At 40.2% G+C, this 23,040-nt stretch overlaps 1 protein-coding gene across 1 annotated transcript; it reads left to right on the top strand.

Annotated features, from left to right (window-relative positions):
• The first annotated feature begins 11,086 nt into the window (after positions 1 to 11,086).
• POU1F1 (POU class 1 homeobox 1) lies at positions 11,087 to 22,370 on the top strand. Its single transcript, XM_071433722.1, has 6 exons — positions 11,087 to 11,228; positions 13,779 to 13,928; positions 16,434 to 16,679; positions 18,722 to 18,886; positions 19,449 to 19,509; positions 20,741 to 22,370. Exons 1-6 carry the CDS (start codon positions 11,087 to 11,089, stop codon positions 20,952 to 20,954), a joined length of 978 nt encoding a protein of 325 aa, XP_071289823.1. The 3' UTR covers positions 20,955 to 22,370.
• The last annotated feature ends 670 nt before the right edge of the window (positions 22,371 to 23,040 follow it).

Genomic DNA, 23,040 nt, shown 5'->3' with positions numbered 1-23,040 from the left:
GGTTGTTTAGAAAACTCAAATGTTTTGGGGTTTTTTTCCCCCCAGGCATTTTAAAAAGTCACCATGCTGTCAGTGTACTGAAATAGAGGAGGGAGATCTGATTTCATGTTCCTTTTGCTCTGTGTTTGGGGTGCAAAGAGGGAGGCAAACACCTGTGTGCTCTCTGCAAAGGAGAATCAGGTGGTGCACCAGATATTTTAAACAGCTCCAACAGGACTGGAACTGGGAATTTGGTGTCTATTCAGTCTAAGGAAACCTCTCTCCTGTGGGGAAAGTAGATATTTAGTCAGTCTGAGAAAATCCAAAGGGAAGTTCTGGAAAAATTCCACTTAGATTTTATAAAACTAGTGTCAAATAAAAGTAATTTGTCAGAGACAGTGGTGGTAGTATTTTCCTTTACTATGGTCTTGTGAAAGGGGATGTGCTGGGTTTTTTGTTACTTTCTTATTGAAGGTACAGTAATACACCACCCAAATTCACTTCTGGCTAAATATAAACAGGTTAGACTATGCCAAATCTCTGAAAAAAAATGTGCTAATATAGACTTTCTCTTAGACATGCCAACCTTTTATTTAATACGCTGTATATTTTTGTTCAACCTGTAGTTTTAAGTTTTACTGGGCAAACATGTTGTTCTCCAGTGCAAGTGATTTTGCACCATGTGGTTGAGTCAACTGAGTAGCTGGAGGGAGTTTGGAAAGGGAATTGTAGCCAGTTCCAAGTCAGGGGGAAAGCAATGTCTGAAAAGAGGAGAAAACAACAAAGAGAATTAATAAGGTAACGGCAGAAAAGCAAAAATTTTCCATGTTTGTTTGATCATCCAAGGAGCTTTGGGAAGATGCACTCAGCCAAATTATATTTTTCAGGGTAACGTGTTTTGTGCAGGTGTATGGCTTCAGGTTTTTCTTGTGGTTTGTGATGGATCATGTCACAGGAAGGTTAGTAAAAGTGGCCATTTATTTTCTTCTTTTATTTTAGATTTGTTATTTGTTGAAGTTTGCTGAGGTCTGTTAAACACCTGGAAATATATTTTATAGTGCAGTGGTGGGATCATGGCACCATTACCAGCATAGACCTTGAGACCATAATGGAATTATGGTCTAAATACAAATTACAAATCATGTCCCTGTGCTTGCTTCCCCTTTGCTTCTGAAAATGCCCATTCATACTGATCTGAGGGTGAATGAGGAGGGGAATTCTCTTGGAATTCTTCCTTAGACAGTGTTATGTTGATAAGGCAGTGTTATGTTTTATTCCTGCATCTGCCCAGCCTTGGTCCAGGTATGTGGTTAGGAAAAGTTTGTATTCCCCTGTGTATAACACTTCTGGAGCATGGAGTCTGCACAGAATCCTCTGTTTCTGACTTGTTATTCAGCATCACTCATGAATAATTATTATTCCTGTAAAACAAAAACTCAATAGTTTGACAGTGACTTATGAAGAATGTTATTTCTGTTAAGTCTTAGGTTATAGCAAGGGTTGGCTTATGTTTTCTGTGCAATAACTCCTTTTTTCCCCCTAATCCAGTGCAATATCCTGGTAAATGGTGTAAAAGGTGTAGGGAATGGTGGTCAGTTTGTGTTCTTTTTCCTTCCCCTGCCAGGCAGGCTGCAATGACAGGTGGAGGAATTTCACTCTGGTGAAATCCTTGCCCACATAGGAAGAGAGTGCACAGAGAAAAATTGTGTTTAAAATCCCTGGGGTTTGTGTGTTGTGCTTGGCACCCTGGGAGTCCCTGAATTAAAGTAGCTTCTGCAAGAATGTCCTAACAGAGACCTCATTAAAAGCCCAGCTCCAGAGATGCTGAGCAGTCCTGAGATGATGTGATTTGTAGGGTGAAGGAAAAGGATGTGGCATGGAAGTATCCATTCCTTGAGGGGCTACCTCAGCCACTGAGGAACAAGCTGGGGAGTGCTTGGCTGCTCTGGAAGGGAAAAAAATCCCCCTCCAAAAGGGAATTCCCAGTAAGTTCTGTGGCTGCTGCACCTTGCATGTGAAGTGTCAGAGTTCCTGTGTCTCGTGCTGATGCTCCCTGGCTGCCTGGGGCCTCAGAGGCTGGAGCAGATGGAAATTGGCCCATTGTGCCTCTTCCTGATGTGGTGGCCTTGCTCCTGCACCACTGCCATTGCAGGGCAGTTTCAGGTGTGGTACAAAGCAGGAGGTCACCAGGATTGAGCCAGGCTGAGGATCAGGCTCCTTACCTACAGCTTCTCCTGCTCTCCCTGCATGAGAAGAAAGGGGATTTATTTCAAAGGTCTAAATGCTGTTGAGTTAAACCTAGGATTTCATTTCCCTGGAGTGGATCTATGTAAAGAACAGAAGGGCTCCCCCTCTTCTGCTTTCCCCCTCCCATGTATGTATTTCAGTTGTGCTTTTCTTGTTTTAACACCTGTAAAATAGTGTGGTGGGCTTTTTTAATTCTTGCTTCTTCAGGTCAGAACATTTGCTGATGGAGAGAAGCTTTTAGCCATATGCTAAATGTACATGCTGTCAGACTCAAGTGCAGCTCTGGGATTTAAAAGGAAATTTCAAAGCCCTGTTGTTCCTGCCTCTTGCTGTGGTGTCTGTGTGGCTGGGCTCTTCAAAGGGATTTAGCAGAGCAGTGATGTTGTGAAAGGGCTGTAGACACAGTTCCAACGAGAAGCATTAAAATATTTGCCTTGGGGAGAAATGAAAACATCTGAATGTTTTCAAAGAGTAAGTAATTCTTCTATGCCCATGCAAATTGTAAATAACAGGTGCTCCAAGCACTATTATTTGAGTTGTGTTTTTCTCTGGAAAGTTCCCACTTTCCATCTTTTACCTGAACAATAATTTACGAGATGTGCATATACAAACGATATAATTTTACTTCTCACCTTCAAAAAAAATCATAAAGCCCTCTTTCCCTAACCGCCATTCTTATTTATATTTGAAAGGAAGAAAGCTCTCTCAGCTGTCAGCTTGCACGGAGACAGAAGCAGCTCAGATCTTGGGCAATGGTTTCTGAGTTCTGAGGAATGGACTCACATGGTCCTTTGCCTGTGGACACACCCCAGAAAGTGCAATTTCTGAGTTCTTACCTCAGCCTAGTGAGAGGTTTCACACTTTTCCCCATGGCACAGGAATATATTTTAAAGCTGTACAGTTTTATGAGTGAAGATCTGATCAAAATCTCATCAATAGGTCTGGCTGCTATCCCCAGGCTGGCCTCTGATTTCATATTCTCTTGGGCAAACTATTTAACACATGGTTTCCTCACCCAAAATATTGAAGCCATACCTTTTGGGGACAAAACCAAGATCTTTAGGTGACAGGAGACACCAAAGGGCAAAAATCATGCTTTACCATGATGATTATTCTTCTCCTGAGAAGGTGCACTTTTCTGTTTTAACACTGCTTGGTGATGATTAATTGTTTTGTGCAGATTAAATTTTCAGTGAGAGTTATGAGATACTTTCCTAAAGAATAATGCATTTTAAATGTTATGTGAGATTTAAGAATTAAAATTTTATCTCATATTTCAAGGAATTTTAAATGACCTTCAGACTGAGCCAGCCAGTGGTTTGAATATGCTAATGAAATCACTTTGCTGGCAAGATGTTTTGTTTGGTAATGAAACACAAAACTGCTGACCGTGTTGAGCTGCTGCTGTTTGTCTGTCTAAGACAGTAATATTCATCCCTGCAGCGTGTGCAGGCAAAGTTCAGGGATGAATATAGATGACCAGGATTTTCTGGGAGCTCATAGAATGGTGTCCTTTAGGTTTTGATCTTTGTAACCAGCTGATGACCTTTATTTTACACCGATAACGAGAGAAAGTGGTGTTACTCTATCACTCCTCTCCATGAATACAGAAAATAATTGAGTTCTCATCACTAATCATTTTAGTAAATCACAAAGTCCCACTTAGCCCTCATCTTGTACTTTTACTGAGTAATATTTCTGAAGTATTGTGAGAATGTTTACTGCTAAATTCACTGCTCAGTGAAGATATTGAAGTCTGACTCAAACATTTTGAGTGAATTTCAGTCTTTTTGGGGCTGTTTTCTGTTTGGTTTTTTCCTACTTGATTGTTCATTTTCATTAGACTCAACCTAGAGGAATGTAAGTAAATTTCCAGGTTGAAGTATGAAAATTACAATTGTCTAAGTAAAAAAAGAGCAAGATGTATCTGCACAGGTTGTGATCTAAAGTATTAAAGTTGCCTAAATAAATTAAAAATCCAGACCTCAAAAGATTCAATTGAATTTTAAATAATCCACAGATTTTCTTTTTATCTTGTGCCTTTACTACTGCAAATCTTATTAAGTAACATTGTATAAATTATCACAAATCTGGATAAATTCCAAAGTATTGGATGTCTGAAGTTGCAGTTTGTCTGGGAAGTTTTCCTCCCACAGTTTATTCTGTTTGTTCAATTTGCCTCGTCCAGTGCTCATAATGCTGCAGATCAAAAAACTTGGATATTTTTTTCTAAAATAACCTCAGGCAGTTAAAAAGAAAGAAAAAATTAATTTATGAAAGCTCCTGAAGGACACCCAGAGCATTAGGAGAGAACTTTGATACAGTTTTTGTAATTCTGAATTACTTTTCATCGAAGCTGAAAGCTTCCACTTAAATTTGTTTATTTGATTTTATGCTAAAACTGTTGGAACTGAAGATTTTGCTTTTAGTTTTGGAACAATTTTAGAGCTGAAAAGTGTTCATCACTTTTGCTGGTCAGATATCCAAATGTAGTTGGGAACATGTCATCCAGTTTCTGTTTCGTGTGACACATAACGAGGGAGGAGTGGGGAGTTGGGACAGGAGGCACAGATGAGCACAGCAGAGGCTGATTTTTATTCCAGGGGGAGAAAAAAAGAGCATCCTCATTATTCAGGACATTCCCTGTGAATTTTACCACATCCTTGTCCCAGGCTTCCAATAAAATTGACCAATGGGCAAAAGCATCAATCAGTCTCACAAAACCTTATTTCTGTTGTTGTCTATTATGTTGTTGTCTATCTAAGCCCCTCAGACTTCCCTGGAGAGGCTTGGGCATGTGAGGCACACACTCACCTCTGCCTGTGAATCATGGAAAGTGCCTGGGCTAGGAAATTTTCTTGGTTATTCCTTTCAATTAAGTTAGTTTTTAAGAGCTGGAAATGGGGCTACATATGTGGCATGGAGATGCTCATGAGGATTGTCTTGCTACAGCAGAAAATTTTCTGTGACCCACCAAGGGCTGGAGCAACACTGGGACCATGAAGTTCTTTTCCCCAGGTAAAAGCAGAAGGTGCACAGGCTGTAATGCCAAAGGCATCTTGCTGTGGTAAACAGCCATGGAAGAATGTTTTGAGCCTTTAAATGTACTCTGAGCTTTTCAGGATTTTTGACCTCTACAAGGAAATTTCTGAAACCCTTTCAAAAGATGGTGAGGGTGGTATTCAATGCCCTTTCTGGGAACTAAAAAGAAATTCTGCTTTCAGGGATATGTGAAGTAAAAGATACTTTTCTTGTAAGTATCTGGGGGGTTGTTCACTGTCCTTTTTTTTTCCCCCCCATTCAATTGCTTGATCATGTAAGCCCAGTTTCCAAGAAAAAGTTGTGTACAGTGGATTTTTGGTCTGTGGGAAGGGAACTAGCAGTACTGGTTTGTACTGCTGGTTAGATTCTGGCTTTTCTGACAGAAACTTTTCTTGCCAACTTAAGTAGTAAAAGGACAAATTCATAGCAGATATTCAGTGATGGATGATGTGTTCTTAGGTGATGTGTAATGTTGATGAAGTCCAGTATTCATGTGGTAGATACTCAAATGGCTGACCTGGGTGGTTCCAAGGCATTTTCTAGGGCCAGATTTGTCATCTCAGCAATCTGGCTTAGCAGCTTTACCCTGGCAAGCAATCTCCCTTAAGTTCTATTCTTTTTTTGCCCTGCTTTACTTACACTCATTCAATTTTTCTCTTCCTTCTATCTCTCTGTTAACTCAGGGTATGTCTGAAGGGACATTTCTGCAGCATTTCAGATGTGGAAATGGTAAATTCCTCTTATTTACTTTAACATCTTTTGCTTTTTAAATAAACAAGACTCATTGATGAACAGCACTTAAGGAAAAAGTGTTTTGCTAATGAAAGTATAGACTCAGAAGCAGGGGATGCATATTTTGCTCCATTTTATGTTGTGTGAAGGGACCTTTAAAGTGCATGTGCAAGATTCAAAGTACCACTTGCACTGCATTTGTACGGGAATATTTACCAAAGCTTTGTGAAAACAATGCTTGACTTGTGCCTTGAAAAGCAAAACTGGGAAAGAATTAATGGTTTGGCTACTGTAGTATGATGAAAACTTCCTGGGGCTACAGATCCCCTTTCTGAAATGACATAAGAAAACTGGAAAGAAGTCATTTGGAGTAGAATAAAAGCACTGAAACTCTAGGTCCCTGAAAACTCTAGGTTTCTAGAAATAGCATTAAGTGTCTTTAAATTTATTACTGTGTATATAAATTTCTTTCTCTCTGTGGAAAAGTTCAGATTTTCCAAAGGAAACAATGGGTGAAAAACACTTTTGCTACTGAAATTGTTGTTACGTCGTCCTGAAAAAACTGAAAATGAGTCAATTGTAATACCTGGGAGTTTTAAACCTGGCCTTTAACAAATGTGAAATCATTGTCAGTAGCAATATTTTGTAAATGCTTCAAAGTTGTTGAGTGCAAGTTGATTTTTTTTTCCCACATACTTGATTAACTCATTCCTGGTATAGGTCCCCTGTCTGGTCCCAGTCATAACTATTTGCAGTTATGATCCTACCCTGTTGTTCACTGGAATAAAGCTGGAATGAGCTTGGATCACTTCCATTAGGTGTCAGGGTCTCCACCAGTATATTTACAGTGTGAATCATTTTGAGGACCACCAGTCTGACAGGGAGCATGAAGAAAAGCAGTGGAATTTTTATCTGTAATTTCAGTTTGTAGCTCTTATAGCTAAGTTTAACCATATTTTCTGATGGGAGCTGCTGCCCTGGCTCAGGTTGTTGTTTGAGAGCCGTGGGAACAGCACCTTTCCCTGCAGATAACAGATCATGTCTGTCCTGCACGTTCTGGGGGCTCTTTTCTGCAGAGGTGATCTAAAGTTAAGGACAGGTGGCTCAGAGAAACAACTAATCTTGCATTCTTTCTGGTCTTTATCAAGTAGTCCCACTCGGTCTAAATCAGGCTTTAAGGCTTTTGTTTGCTCTAATGCAATTGCACATGTGTTTCACTCAGACTCCAGTGAGCCAGACTTTGGCAGCAAGACTGGATAAGCTTTCTATAGGTTTTTAAAAAGCAAATTGCATTGTGCTGCTCCCTGGGAAAGTGTCTTCCTTCAAAATTTTTAATCCACCCTCCCTCCTCCCATCAGTTGTGAATGAAACTATCCCTGGCATACACTGACAGTTTGTGACTCAGTTTGTGTCTTACCTAAGAAAAAAGATTAATTTTTTTCTCTGTGCACAGTGTCACACACTTAGAGATGTCTTTTTCATTTACAGTGTGGGAAGTAAACCCCCTCTGCCTTGTGGGGATTTCAATGGCGTGAGCATGGTCATTCCAGTTCAAGGACTTTCTGCACAGAAAAAATAAGAGGAAGAATTGGATAAAACTGCAGAAATGTGCAGATCTCTAGAGCAGTTTTATAGTTTTTACCTAACCCAGTGAAAAATAACCATGAAATTATGATAGAGTTAAAACCTGTGCATTTCAGTATTCTGAATAAAATGAAGTGCGACACAAATATTTACGCACAAGTACATTGTACAAAAGTGTATGGGAGGACAGGATGCAAATTGCAGTATTGTTGGGAAAAAACAAAGTTGAAGATCACCCTCTCAATGTGCACTGAAGGCAAAAATGAAGCTCTTCCCAAAGAACCACAAGTTGATGCATTATTGGGATAGACAGACAGACAGACATCCACACACACTCCTCTCCAGAGTGTGAGTGATTCTTTCAGTGAGTAATATTTCAGCTGTAAGACTGTCATAGTGATTAGGCTTGTAGAGACTTCCACCTCTGCAAGCTCTTTATTTGTACAAGCCTTATAGTTTTCAATTTATCTACAAAAGGGCTTGGAGACCTGGGAAAAGGAATGAATGAATCAAAGATGCTGCCAGGGCTTGTACTGTGCCAGATTTTCTTTGTAATTTTGTGGTTCTTGGCAAAGGTGAGGCTGGAAATCTATGTTTTTGACCAGCATGGGATCATCTCTTGGGAACAGAAATGCTGTGCTCCTGTGAAGGAAAATGATGGTGTTTCCCTTTCCAGACCTGAGATCTTACACTGGGATGCTATTTCTGAGCTAAGAAAACCACATGAAGGGATTGTTTTGCCTCTAAAACAGACAGTTTAATGCTGTCTTGAAAACCCTCAGTGGGTTTCCATGGCTTTCTTCATTATTTTGGGATTCCATCAGAAGAGATTTATGGGGCAAAGAATCAGTCTACTGACATGGAATAAGGATTGGAGTTCAACCCAAGGAAAGATATTAAGGTAAGCTCAGAATTATCCAATAAATCTTCATTTCCTCCTATCTTCCTTATAGAAGTAATTGCCCCCCAAAAGGCCAGTTTAACTGAGGATCCAGCAGGAAGCAGATGGGATTGTGACATTTACCAGCATCATGGCACCGTCCAAATGGAGAATGGGTTTTAGGGCAGAAAACTCCCACTGAACTTTTGAGAGCGCTTGTAAGTGTAGAGAAGGAATTACCTCTTTAGTCAGTGGCCTGAAATTCCTGCCAGAAGCTTTCAGCTGAACTGTGTGCTGTGAAGCAGAGACTTAAAACTTATGAAGAAATCAGAATATAGGGTAGCTTTGAGTCAGGCAATCTGCAGCCTTAGCACAGTATCTGGGGAGAGTGGTAACAAAGCTTTATCAGAGGTGCTACTTGTATTAGAAATAAGCTCTGATGAATGTGAAATTTTTCCAATACCTAGTATTGGTAACAATCCAGCTTTCCAGGATCCTCAAAAATAATGCCAAAAACCATTTATTTGAAACTGAATGCAACTAAGGAAATTTGGTCGTAATCAAAATGAAAAATAGTGACGTTATTAGCAAGAGGTAGGCAATATAGCACAAATATGCAAAATTAGAATGTCTTTTTATTCAGCACTATAAAACACAATAACGAGCATAAAAAACCTCATTTGAGGTGGTGTCTGGAATGGTGTCACAGAACACCTTTAGACTGCACTCTGAAGGAAAGCTCAGTGCCTTGTCACTCCTGACTGAATTTACTTTCCCAATCCAAATCAGTTCTGGGTTTTGTGGGTGAGCAGCATCCATGAACTCACAACCACCCCCGCTAATGAACTCCATAGCTCTGGAAAGCCTGAACACCTGGGCAAAGCTGGATAAGCTTCTCCTGACCTGGGCAGGAAAGGGAAATCTGGAATGAACTCCATCCTGTACTTGGGGACAGGCTGCAACTTCTTTGCATCTAGACATGAGTTTCCAGTGAAACTGTGACTTTTCTGTTTACTGAATCACTATCTACAGTGACACCTGTTGGGATTTGAGAAAAAAAATGACAAAGACAGGGATGTAAAGTTATTCTTTTTCTCCCATGGCTTCAAAACTCTGGTATGTGGAGGGGACCCCCTGTTAGATTTATCATGCCCCTTGGTGAGGGAGAAAAGGAGGGGAAAATAGCTAAAATAATTTTTATATGAATCCACAGACATTAGGATACGTTGAGCCAAGCCCAAAGTAATGCAGATGGGGTTCATTTCATGACAGTATCTTGCATAATATTGCAATAATTATTTTGATTTTTTGGTATATTTTGCAATCTGAAAGTACCTGTATAAGCCGTAGATAACCACTGTTAAAGACACGTGCAGTTTGCCTTATGCACTAATTCTGAAATTTCTTCACAATCTTAGTCACAGCCTTTCCCAAGACTCACTTAAAGGATTCTGCAGAATGGCTCAAAGCAATGCCACTTTTCTGCAGTAACATATGAAAAATGGTGTAATAACAAATATGATTGCTCCCATCTCATATATCTGAAGTTGGTGTAGTCAAAATTCTAGTTCAGACATTTAACCCAGTTTGGAATATGAAACACACCAAATATATTGTCATCTTGACATAAAATACGACCAGACATCTTTGGTAACAAAAACCAAACCAAGCCCACCTTTATTGCATCTACATAGAATATGCGACTATGGTGTACTGCAGAATTTTTTATCATTTTTAGAGTAACCTGTATGCTCTCTATCATGTTCCAAAATTATTCCAGTCTCATGTCAAAAAATCATTTTTCTTCTTTGAGTAAGGATCTTGATCTTCCTTAGGATCTTGTGGAGAAGACTTCAGATGCTGCAGTAGTATAAACCAATAAGAGCAACTGTGAATGAGTTTTAAGGGACACCATGGACTCTGTCAAGGGCATATCTAAGATAAACATTTAGCACATCATGCTTATGGAAAGCTGTCTGTTCACAAAGTTCCTTCTGGCTACAGCTGTTTCATATTACACATCTCTGATTTATACCGGTATAGGTCAAGACAAATGATCACTGTGCAACTGCTGGGAATTAGGTTAATTCAGATTATTTTGCTATAACTTCTTGACTATTGCAGACTTCTGTTTGAGCTCTCAGACAGGTTGCCTTCCAGACAATTGCCTGGATGAGATTTTGGAGGCAGGTGTTAACTGTGGAAACCTACTTAGTATTAAACTCACTTGTCTGTTGCCACCGCCTTTGGAGACGATACTTTAATTTTTTTTTCTGGTCATTGTCCTCCACAAAAGACCTAATTGAAAATATCTGTCAAATCATGTCTCTGGTTTCCCTCTTCTTCCCCCGCCCCTCCATTAATTGGACACGTATTGTGTTTGTGTGGGAAGGAAGGAGGCTCTGTACCAGGGTAGCAATATTGCTGGGAAAAGAACATTAAAATGGATAAAGGGATTTCCTAGTGGTATAAATACCTGCACACGACCTCCCTGTGCTCTGGAGCCCTCCTCTGTGTGTATATCCTGGTAAAATCCTGGAATAACGTTTGAGGTGCCATTAATCCTGCAGGATCTGCTCTGGTAGAACACGGGACAGGCAGCTCTCTTGCCTCTAGGAGGGTATGAGCTGCCAAACATTTGCTTCCTCAGACACCTTTGTGCCCTTGAATTCTGACTCTTCTCCCTCTCTGCCTCTGATAATGCACCACAGCGCTGCAGAGTGCCTGCAGGTCTCCAACCACACCACCAGTGTTGTGTCTACAGGTACTTTTTGAAAATACTCTTGCTCTCATTTGTAATTTTTGGGTGATAGCTGAGTTCATTGAATTCTCAGTGTTTAAAGTGTTCAGTGTCAGTGTTATGTATGATTGGGGCTGTGCCAAAGTAGAAGCAATTTCACAAAATTCTGCATATGAGTGAGTCAGGAAAAGCACAAATGTTTGTGTTGTAGCTAAATACGTAATTTTCTTTAAGTTTGTTACAAGATTAGACTCAAATATGCTGCCAACTTAGAACAGGTTCAAACACTGTCTTTGGTATTACTACAGTCTTCAATGACAACTGTCATGTAAAATAATTGAAAGGTTGTTTATTTTGTAACCATAATTTAAAATATGATAAATTACCTTAAATAGGAAATACATTTAAAAGGCCACAAGTGTAAATATAGCTTGGGGGAGTTTTAAACAAGGAAAAATATTGCTTTGCAGGGCATATTGCAAACTGAATCAATACTAAGGTTTAATTGTGATGTTCAAAATAGGTAGGAGAAGCCTTGCCATTATTTTTGAATCTTGTATGTTTGTGTATATAGTCCAATCAGATGCATTTAAATATTAGGACTATTTCATCACTAAATATCTGAGCCAAAGAGAGTTTTCTTGCAGTGTTAATACTGCAGAGGTGGGATTCTTGAATACAGGAATTGTTGATAGAAAGCCTTCAGGGAAAGAAAAAGAAATAGTTGATTTATTTGAAATTGCATTAAAATTAGAATTTCATTTGGAGTCTTAACAAGAAAGCATATTTTTCCTGAAAAGCATTGGTAATAAAGCATTTTAATGAAAAGAAAAAGCATGTATGTAGTGAAAATTGATTATTGGTAACAGAAAACAGGATCATCTTATACATTAAGCAAAAGGCTCAAAATATCCCAATACAGCTGTGGGTTAGCAATAGTGGCAGGGAATAGGAGAATTTAAATTTTGTATGAGATCAAATTTATGTGTATGTATCACAGCAGTATTTTCTAGATTCATCTGCCTTGTAATGGAAAGGACACGACGGGGGCTGGCCCAAAGCATCTGCTCGCCTGCCGCAGGTTCAGGTTTTGCTATTTTGTATCTGACATCCAAGGACAAATGCCACTGCAGACAGTGGAAATTTTGGTTCAGGAACCACATCCAGAAGATGATCCTGTGAAAAAACCACCCTGGGAAAGCAGAAACAGAGGGTGGTAACTATAACGAGTCAAGATTTACACATTTCGTACATAGATTAAGGAATTGTCATAAAAAGTGCCACTTTGAGTGCACATGAGGAGAATTTGTGTACAATATAATGGTGAAAGAATTTTGAATAACAACTTATTTTAAATGTCAAAAGTTTTAAAAATGGATGTAACAATTCTTCATCACAAGAAAGGTGAAAATACTTCTGTTCAAATACTATGCTGTGTCATTCAGCTGATATTCTGCAGTATCCTCAACACTTTGACTGCTATTATTTCATTTAAATTGCATTATCCTCACTATTTAATTTTAAATCATTATTAGCAAATCAAAAATTGTACTTTCATGCATAAAATTTATAGTATGTGGATTATGAAATAGTGGAAAAATGCAACCAGTAAAAACTCAGATCTTAACAGAAAAGTTGAATTGCTCTACGTGCATTACAGTTATTAACACAATCTTTATTTTCACTGTATCTACATTAGTATAAGCATGTTTGTCTCAGTAGATTTTATATCTGTGCAATTATATTTAAACAGGACACTTTACTGTTATGATTACTGTTGTGAAACCCAAATATTCTAATCCCTAATTAAATCAACTGTTTTGATCAACAGGAACGCGTTCTTTAAAATGTGGTCTTACATATCTGAATGTTCATGAGCATTAATTTTTAATATTCTGTTTTATTGCAGTTGTTAGAGGGGGCAGTACATGCATTTTTATTCCTACTTATACATGGGAAACAGCCATATCTCTATATTGCATTCAGCAAAAATGGTCTCATTCTTCTATTACTGAGCACAGACCTGAAATACCCCTGTGAAAACACAAGAGATAAATTAACAGTGTGTTTGTTGGTGCTGGTGATGGAAAATGTTTATTTAGGGCTGACTTCAGAAGAATCCAGAATTTGCCATCTTGTTTCTCTACCACCATGCCAAAGCACTCTGAAAGGCTTTTTATTGCTTGGCACTCAAGAAATTCTGATTTTTGGACACATCAAAGCAGATGTCCCAAAGTACTGCCTTTGGAAACCCAGGCCTTCATTCGCTGTGGGGTTTGCTCGACAGTGAAGGCAATTTCCTGGGACCTTAGAATTAGTTTTTGTGTGAGATTGAATGAATCAATGTGAGGAAGTTGAGTGAGGAGAGGAGGAACAGGTCTCCCTTTAAGCGTGCAATGCTTCCCCTGCTCAGCACTTTGTGCAAACTGGGTTATGCCCATAGATTATACCAAAATCAACTCATCGAGGGACAGCACGACAATTCCTAGTCCTGCCTCAGAGGAACTGAAGGCACAGAAGGCACTGCCTGCCTCACACTTAAAGACTGTGTCTCAAATCTTGAATTCTTACGAGTCCCATCTGTTTTCTCTTTGCTCCCAACTCGTGCGTGTTCGTGCGTTGGCTTTGCCGCGACGACGCCGGGACACCCTTGGCCAGGCCTGCACTACTCCGTGCCCTCCTGTCACTATGGGAATCAACCCTCCACCTATGGGGTGATGGCAGGTAAGGGGCCAAACCTCAGCTGGGTGAGCTGTCAGAGTGTGGATCTTAGCCAGTTGTCCTTCAGAGGGGCCAATCCAAGACAATCGTCTGAAGAAGATGGGATTTGGATTGAGGCGCTAGAAAAAGGGTTTGGAAATTAGTGCCCAGAGTTCCCCAAACCTCTGCATCCCTTGAGAAATCACTCCATATCTTATGTCTCCCTACAAGTCTGGGAAAGTCCTGTTCTTTTTGCTCACCTCTGGCCGCTTCTCCTGGTGATTATCACTTTTGGAGGGGCCAGAAGTGACATACCCAACCCACCTGATATAGGTCAAGACAAATGATCACTGTGCAACTGCTGGGAATTAGGTTAATTCAGATTATTTTGCTATAACTTCTTGACTATTGCAGACTTCTGTTTGAGCTCTCAGACAGGTTGCCTTCCAGACAATTGCCTGGATGAGATTTTGGAGGCAGGTGTTAACTGTGGAAACTTAGTATTAAACTCACTTGTCTATAGGTATGGGTATGACTGGGTATGACAAGTACCTGGGCTGATGAAGCCCTGGCTGAAGCTATAAAATAAAATGATGGCATAAGGAAGGGATAGGTGAATGCAGAAGGCAGACCAGCCATGTGATCATGGATTTTTACACTCATGAATGCATCCTGCTCATTCTTCCCTGTCCCAGGCTCAGTAAGGGTGAGGCACTTCTGTTCTGTGCAGGTTTAAGTAGCAGTCAATGACATAATGACATGAACCAAGTTAACAGAACTCCCAGGAAATAAATGGGACTTGGAAATAATCCAAAATCAAACTCAGAATTTTATTTCATTTAAGAATTAAAGAAACGCTAGAGTAAATCAGCACAGACTAATAGGAACAGAGTATAGGCTTCCTTCATGGTATGCAAATTTCCAAATTCTTATATTTCATTGTGCATTTCTGTGTCTTTTGAAAAAATTCCTGGCATTGTCCAGGTCCCTGGGGAAAGTTAATACGTAATAATAAATCATATTGCTCAGAAATTAATTTTCTTTAATTTCAAAAGAAATGCATTTTTATTCTTCTCCTTTCTTCTCTTATTTTCACCTTCTTTTCTTTATTTTCTTAGGCATCAAGCCTGCAACTCCAGAGATGCTCTCAGCAAGTCTCTCCCAGACTCGCATCTTACAGACGTGCAGCATGCCCCACCCCAACGTGGTAAACGGGGTCAGCACCTTGCAAAGCAAGTCCCCCTCTTTTAAAGCATTTTTCATTATTTTTTGAGATTTTTTTTTTTGTGGTTATCCTGTATGGAATGTATTAAATAGTTCTATGGGGTTAGAACCTCCAACTCTGATGGGAGTAATTGGGGCAGTGAAGAAAAGCCTAGCTCTAATAAATGGAGGCAGCAGTGGGAGGTTAATGAAGTTCTGAGTTCTTCTACACGGTTTTGTGTAGTTTAGAAAATTGGAAAGGATGACCTGAGAACCTGGAATTTACTGGCTGCTCCAGATACACTGAGGATTGTTAATATTTCTCCAATAATTCCCCCATGCCTCCCTCAGGTCAGAGACTTTTTATCTCTATGTACAATATCTAGCGAAAAATCAGCCTTCACTCTTAAGTGCATCTCCTTGTTAAGTCTGACATTTGGGAACAAAAGTTAGTGAAAAATAGTTCTGTTTTATCCTTGAGCAATTTCTTTTTCAAAGGATCATTCTGAATGAGTTCTAGTTTTTTTGTTGTTTTTTTGTTTTCCTTTGCGCTCTTACCTGTGTACTTTCCTCAAAGAAATTTTGTGCTGCAGCTAAGGCAAGAGAGTATCTTGTCTGAGCATCAAATGGCATCTACATGGAAGTGTTCTTTGTGCCAGAAAATAGAGACTGGCAAATTTTAAGTGGCTCAAAATAACACAGATCCATCGCTCTTGTTGTGCCACTTAATTCCAGCTTAGAGCATGGATTTTTATTTGTGTAAGTTTTGGCCATTTGCCTCTTAGCAAACTGTGAAGCACTTAAATAAGTGATAATATGGCTGTGGCTGGTGAAGGGGGTTATTGATAGGTTTCCATGTGCTGGGACAAAAAAGAGAAAACACATCCTGGGAAACTAACTCCTGGATTGTCACACGTGTACTGTAGAATTAAAATTGCAGGCAGGGATGACGAGGGACGACAAGGTGGCGAGGGGAGGTTTTTACAGTGCAGCAGCAGAGAACCAGCGCCATGAGCTCTCTCTTTGGCATTCTGGGACAAAAAGGAGAAAACACAACCTAGGAAACTCTGACTCCTGGATTCTCTCACGTGTACTGTAGAATTAAAATTGCAGACATGGGTGGTGAGGGGAGGTTTTTACAGAGCAGCAGCAGAGAACCAGTGCCATGAGCTCTCTCTTTGGCATTCTGGGACAAAAAAGAGAAAACACATCCTAGGAAACTCTAACTATTGTAGAATTAAAATTGCAGACATGGGTGGCGAGGGGAGGTTTTTACAGTGCACAGCAGAGAACCAGTGCCATGAGCTCTCTCTTTGGCGATCGCAGGTGGCCTGACCCCCTGCCTGTACAAGTTCCCGGAGCACGCTCTGGGTGCCAGCTCCTGTGCCCTGGGCCACGGCTTCACTGCCCTGCCCCAGCCCCTGCTCACGGACGAGCCCGCAGCCCCGGAGTTCAAGCAGGAGTTCCGCAGGAAGAGCAAGCCCGCGGAGGAGCCCGTGGACATGGACTCCCCGGAAATCAGGGAGCTGGAGAAATTCGCCAACGAGTTCAAGCTGCGGAGAATCAAGCTGGGTATGTGCTTCATGTCCACAAACAAAAGGCTGGAAGAGTCCAGTGAAAGCCCAGTTGTTTCTGAGTGTTGTATGGTCTGTCCTCTGCTGTTGTCTCAGCATGACTCTGATCCTGCCTTGCCGTGCAAAACCTCCTCCATTCCTAGAGGACTTGCATGGAATTAATGAACGTCAGCTTTCGGTTTGCAGAAGGGGACTTTAAACTTTCCTGCCCTTAAATTATTTGTGTTAAATGCAGTGAAAATTTTTTATGTTCAATAAATTCTATTCAGTGCCAGGTGCAATATTTTGCACAGCTCCAAATTATCTGCAGCTTAGGGTAGATAGTCCTTGTCAAGAAAATTAATCCACAAACGCCAGAGGTTTATGTCCAAAAGGAGACAGAGGAGTCCTTTTACTTTATTTGAATAAAGGGAGAGGCCATGGGGCATTCCCCTAGGATCTCCAATTTTTGGAGGACACAGCCTCATTTTTATCCCAATTTCCCTGCTGCATTTCCCTTCTCTCTTTCCCCATTGGCTGAGGTACTTGAGAGGTACAGACTTCCCAGGATGCCTGATACCAGAGATTTCCCTCTAATGTACAACCCTCCCTTTTAATCTTTAATTCTTACTGAATTTAGGGGCTTTTCTTCCCCATTGTTTCTTTCATCTTTCAATATCTCATTTCATTTATCAGCAAACCTAAAGTTTATTTGTGAAAGCAAATATCTTTTTCCATTTCATCAATCAGTGGAATCCTTCCCATTGTTTCTTTTATCTCCCAGTGCTAGTTTTGTCTACCAGCAGACCCACAGCTTGTTTGTAAAGACAAATCCACTATTCCTCTCACCCTCATAACCATCTAACCTCCTATACCCATTCTTTTCCCCATCGACTGTTTAATCTGATGTTCTGCTGTCATTTCAGTATACAGTGAGTGACATCCATAGGAAATCCTTCACACCAGTAGGAAGGTGGTCTTCCTGGTTTATTTTTTTGTTTATGACACAGTTGGGAAGCAATTGATATCTTTGTTGCTGTGAAATAACTGCTGAGAACAAAGGTGGGCTTTGCCCTGTCGTTCTTGGCGTTATCACTTATAACATTGCATCAGAATTATAGGCAATCCTTTTATTTTATAAATCTAAAAAATTATAAGGTTATATAAAATAATAACTATATAAAATTATAAGTTTATATGGGGTATGTGTGCACTATCTCAACAGCTAGAAAGCCAGTATGTTCCATTTGCAGACTAAACTGAAATAAAAGAAATTAGGGTTTAAAAATATTTGCAAACTGGTCAATTTTCCTGTATATCCTTTAATTGATGTCAGCCACAGCAATGGAAAACACCAGGACACACATAGTTAATTACTGCATCTTCATCTGGAATTTTTGAGGGAACAAAACTTCCTTTGGTGTAAGCAAATCACACGGAGCCTGTAGAATGGGAGAAATGCAATATGCACAGGAAAAATAATCTGAGTTTGAGCTTTACAAGACAAAACAGGTTGTGGGTCTGAGAGACACAGGGTTAGTGCAGTCAAAAAGGAGGCTAAAAGGTGCCTCATGGGACACTGAGTGCCTAAAGAGATCTTGCCTTGTCCTGGCACCAAAGCAGAAAAGGAGAATGGTGATCCAGTCCCTCAGCCATGGCAGATCCACGTTCAGAGAAATGAGCAGGGAGCTGCTGAGGCAAAGTCAGAGTCTGCATGGAAACTGCAGCATTTCTCTGATGACTTCAGCTTGGGTGTTGCAACAAATAACAGGAGACCAACAGTGCCTCTAGGGATTATTGCTCTTGCACCATCTACACAAAGACATGGTGTGTCTGGATCCTTCTCAAATCCCTAATCCCGGAGTGTAAAACTCCAGTAAATCAGTGTCACGCTGCACAGAGACCACCAGGAGACTGAGCAGGCTCTGAGTGAGCTCAGCTGGCCACAGAGACCTCTGCAGGAAGCTCAGCCTGGGGGCACTGCAGCAAAGGGCTGAGCATCTCAAGGAAAGTAACCCCCCTAGAAAGCTTCAAAGCTGCTTTTTCCTCTGTTTCTGGCAGGTTATACACAAACCAACGTCGGAGAAGCCCTGGCTGCTGTGCACGGCTCCGAGTTCAGCCAGACGACGATTTGCCGCTTTGAGAACTTGCAGCTGAGCTTCAAGAACGCGTGCAAGCTGAAATCCATCCTGTCCAAGTGGCTGGAGGAAGCAGAACAAGTGGGAGGTAGGGAACTGAAATCCTCTAAATATTGATTTGCACTTCAAGAAGAATCCCATGTAAATATTTTAGGGCTGTTATGTGTCTTCTGTGGACTAAAGATTTTGTTTTACCAGCTGTAAATGCTGAGGTGTGCTTGTGTTAAAATATAGTTATCTTTTATTTTGGGTGAGCATGGAGGGGAAAACTGAAATGGATGGAGTGTACAGAATAGCAGAAATATCTCCTGGGCTGCTGGAAGAAATTTCTTCCAGTCCCAACCCAGCAAACCATTTCCAGTCCTGTAGAGTAGGATCTGCAGGACAGCCCATTTAGCAGAGTTACAAGGATTTTTCATGAGCAAAGGCCTTTTGCATCTAACCATTTCTGCCTATAACCATTTATAATTGGAGGTAAAACAATGATCCTAACAATGGAAAGATCCTATGTGTGATACTCCTCTTGTTCAGCAGCACTTTCTCTTGTACCCTCTTCCTTCAAAGAAAGTGACTATATTTTGTTTTCCAGTTCCTGTGGAATGTAACTGCCAGCTTTTGTTGTTTGACTGCTTCTTCTTTTTTTAATACAGCTTTGTACAATGAAAAAGTTGGGGTGAATGAACGGAAGAGGAAGCGCAGAACCACCATAAGGTAATAAATATTTAGGTTATTACAGGTTAGAAACAATTTTGGCCAAGATGCTTCTTTTTTCTTCTCTCAAAATTGAAGTGCTCTTTTCTATTAATGAATATCTACATCTTGGTTATCTAAAAGTTCCAATATTTGGAAATATTCTAATGAAAAAACCAGCATAACGCTCCAGACCCCCAATTAATTCCAAAGTATTATATTTCATAATTTGCTCAAAACCTAAGAAGTTTTTAGTCAAAAGTAATGATGTTTCTATACTTCTGTATGTGCAGAACACCATTCTATTAATTAGTCAGTTTTGTTAAACATCAGTAAATATTGAAAAACTATAAATGTAGAATGTAGAAGACCCATAAAAGAAAGACCAAGAGATGAAATAACTAGAAGTGGAGCAGACTTTGTATTTCTGTAGCAAATACCTGCACCTCACTTCCAGAATAATGCATGAAGTGCCCTCTCGTGTCCAAAGAAATTACAGCTACTGCTGAAACTTCTGGATGCCTCCCAGTGGCACACAAGCATGTCACATATTTGGTTTTTCAGAGTATGTAACAGAAATTGGAAGCAAATTCTATCTGGAAATAAGAAAAAAATAACAGTATTAAATTATTCTGTTTAGTGAACCACTCACTTTTGATCACTGCTGACTGCGGAACAGATAAGGGCAGACATTTGGAGAATGTGATGATGGCTAAAACAGCTGGCCATAATCTCTGTGATTTCTGGGAATGCTCTAGTGCTGTCTCTATAATTAGTGAGATGCAAAACACACAGTGTTTCCCAAATCTAGGTGATAAAGCTCTTCCTCTCTGTAAACCCAAATGAGTTGATACAACCAGGTAACACCACTGATGTGCATTTGCTGGGATAGAAGGGTTGTCAGGCTTGTTCCAATTCCTTTGACCCCACTCATAACTAGTTTGTAGCTGTGTCTCCTAGATAATACCAAGAAGCACAAATATTTTATAATTAACACTGAAATTGCACTGAGCTTGCCGCCATTTTTGCCTTTTAATCACCCCGTGCCACAATTCTGTACGATGTCACTCTGCTTGTGTCAGCAGAGAGCTACAGAGTATTTTTAGTGTTTTGGGCTCCCTTTACGTAGAGAAAGAGAAACAAACCAAGTCACTGCCTTCAGTGTTGTTACTTGATCTTTCTCTTGAACTAGTGGTGAAAGCCTGAATGTACAGAAAAGTTTTTAAAGGTGAAATTTTACCCCTGTATCCAGCATCGCTGCCAAGGAAGCCCTGGAGAGGCACTTTGGAGAACAAAGTAAGCCATCTTCTCAGGAAATCATGAGGATGGCTGAGGGGCTCAATCTTGAGAAGGAAGTCGTGAGAGTTTGGTTTTGCAACAGAAGACAAAGGGAAAAAAGAGTGAAGACCAGTTTACACCAGAATGCCTTCAGTTCTATTATCAAGGAGCACCACGAATGCCGGTGAAGCTTTTCCACGTACACATGTGGATTTCTGTTTTGCTTTTTGTAAATACTGTGTTGTTAAAAAAGAGAAAAATCAGTAAACCCCTCATTCCTCCTACATGCTACCAGCAGCTGTAGCATGGGAAGGATTTTGCTGTCATTAATTGAGGCACTGTGAGCTCGCCAGGACAGAGGTGTCACACTGCTCCTACTGCGTGCTCTGCCTCAGCCCAACATTTGACCGCCTTGACCCGGTGTCGAGTAGAAGTGGCTTGGATAATGCTTGTTATCAAAGGTAATTCTTGCTAATTTGTTATGTGCCTCAAAGTTTGTTTTGGGTAGGTTTAGCTATAAAAACAGGAATACAATTTATCTGACCTCAGGACTTTGTGGCCTGAAGGGAAGAAAAATAGTTTATCAGGGCTTTTATTACATTGGCCTTTCTCTGCATTGTACTTTCTTCTGATTAAAACTATGTGTGGACATACTTACACCAGAGATGGTGTGTTAAGCTAAAAAGTACACAAAAGAAGAATTTATGGCACTGCACGTTCCCCCTCTATTACACCCCACTAATTGAAAATAATCCCTTATTTGTCATCCTCCTGCCTAGAGATAATGGAGGGGAAAAAAATACCAGTGCCAGAGCTCCACCTATCAGGCAGGCACTGAGAAAACAGAATTAATGACTGTAGTACTCACCAGGGATAGATTATCCAACCATCTCATCAGCCCTGCTCATTGTTATGGGAATTAGTCCATTACCATATAAGTATTTTGACTGTTTTCCCAGGACTGAAATTAAGTGAGTACACGCAAGTAGTACTGGCCCGATGCATTTTATTTTTCCATAAAACAAACCTGATGATTTAGAAAATGTCTATATAATAGGCCCACAGAAAGCCAGGGGAGTTTAATGTTCAAGACCACTTAGAAGCAGCATGTACAAGTTAAGTGCTCACTCTCCAGTGTACATTAAATTATCTCTGATACTTATTACAGTGACCGTAAGCATATTCAACAATGGAAATCAGGCTCCTGGATTTCTAAAAAACCCCATTTTTATGGATGAATGCACCCCTCTAAGCCCTTAACTGAGAAGAAAACTTCAATTTAATAACTCAAAGGGGACAAACTGTGGCTATGTACTCCCTTCAGGCTGCTTTCATCACTAGCATAGCTCATTGCTTATAGCAGAGACCAAGGTGCACACTTTTATCCACCACAGGTTACCAGCAGGTCATGAACTTTACAAAAAAAGTTCAGCTGAGAGGATCAGCACTCAGCAAAGGTGGTGGCAGCATTGGTGTGCCTTTCATGTGATGTGGTCAAATGTTATGTATGTTGAAAACACTATCTGGTATATAAAAATTATTTATATTCTAAATTATTTTCTTAATTATAAAAGGCTTCCTAGAAATGCTATCAGCCTGTACTTCCCAACCTCCTCATCCAATAAAGTATTCCTATACTTTTGGCACTCCAGGCAATGGTTTGTATCTCTGTTTTGGTAACACTTTGCTCTTTTTAGCTGTGTGTCCTGTGGCAGTGTATTTTAGAATGCTCTAACAGATAGTTCCAGAGTGACCACACTGTAATGTGGGGGTCTCTTGCCCCTCAAAAAGTCTCATAAGTGAAAGCTAATTGCAGTAAAATAAAATGAAAGGTGACACATAACAAAATTGTCTTGCAAAGGAATGACAAAAGGCCAACTGGGGGAAGCAGTCACCATTTAAACCCACCTACCTGCTGCCACAGAAATAGAAAAAAAATTAGAATTATTTAAAGAAAAGCTGGATGAAATCAATTTCAATGGCTGCAGCTGAAGCTTTACTTACAGAAAATGGCAATTCATTTTTTTTTCTCTAGGAACAACTTAATTACCACCAATTACTCTTGATTGGGGTGGAGGGGGGAGGACCCAACCTGCATATAAGGCAGGATTTTCAAGGGAGCAGCTCCATGAACCTGCAGGAGTTTAGCTGGCCATAAAACCAAGGTGGGCTGTGCTGTTTTTGAGATATTTGTGGGGTTTTTTTCCTTGCTCTTCTTTTCCCATGGTCACTTTAGGCAGGGTGTTAAAAGGACACTAGAGGTCAAAACAAGGT

Source organism: Agelaius tricolor, unplaced genomic scaffold (genome assembly GCF_023055355.1).
Source record: "Agelaius tricolor isolate 1412-34295 unplaced genomic scaffold, bAgeTri1.0.p SCAF_9, whole genome shotgun sequence".
In the NCBI taxonomy this organism is placed as follows: Eukaryota; Metazoa; Chordata; class Aves; order Passeriformes; family Icteridae; genus Agelaius; species Agelaius tricolor.
The sequence above is the reverse complement of the archived record's forward strand: the minus strand, read 5'-3'. Positions and strand labels throughout refer to the sequence as shown.

What these genes read in the sequence shown, in the direction of transcription:
- POU1F1 (XM_071433722.1), top strand. Translation starts at nt 11,087, where the DNA reads ATGAGCTGCCAAACATTTGCTTCCTCAGACACCTTTGTGCCCTTGAAT. An exon ending in CACCTATGGGGTGATGGCAG is followed by an intron (nt 13,929 to 16,433) that starts GTAAGGGGCCAA and finishes TGGCGATCGCAG; the next exon opens with GTGGCCTGACCCCCTGCCTG. An exon ending in GCTGCGGAGAATCAAGCTGG is followed by an intron (nt 16,680 to 18,721) that starts GTATGTGCTTCA and finishes TGTTTCTGGCAG; the next exon opens with GTTATACACAAACCAACGTC.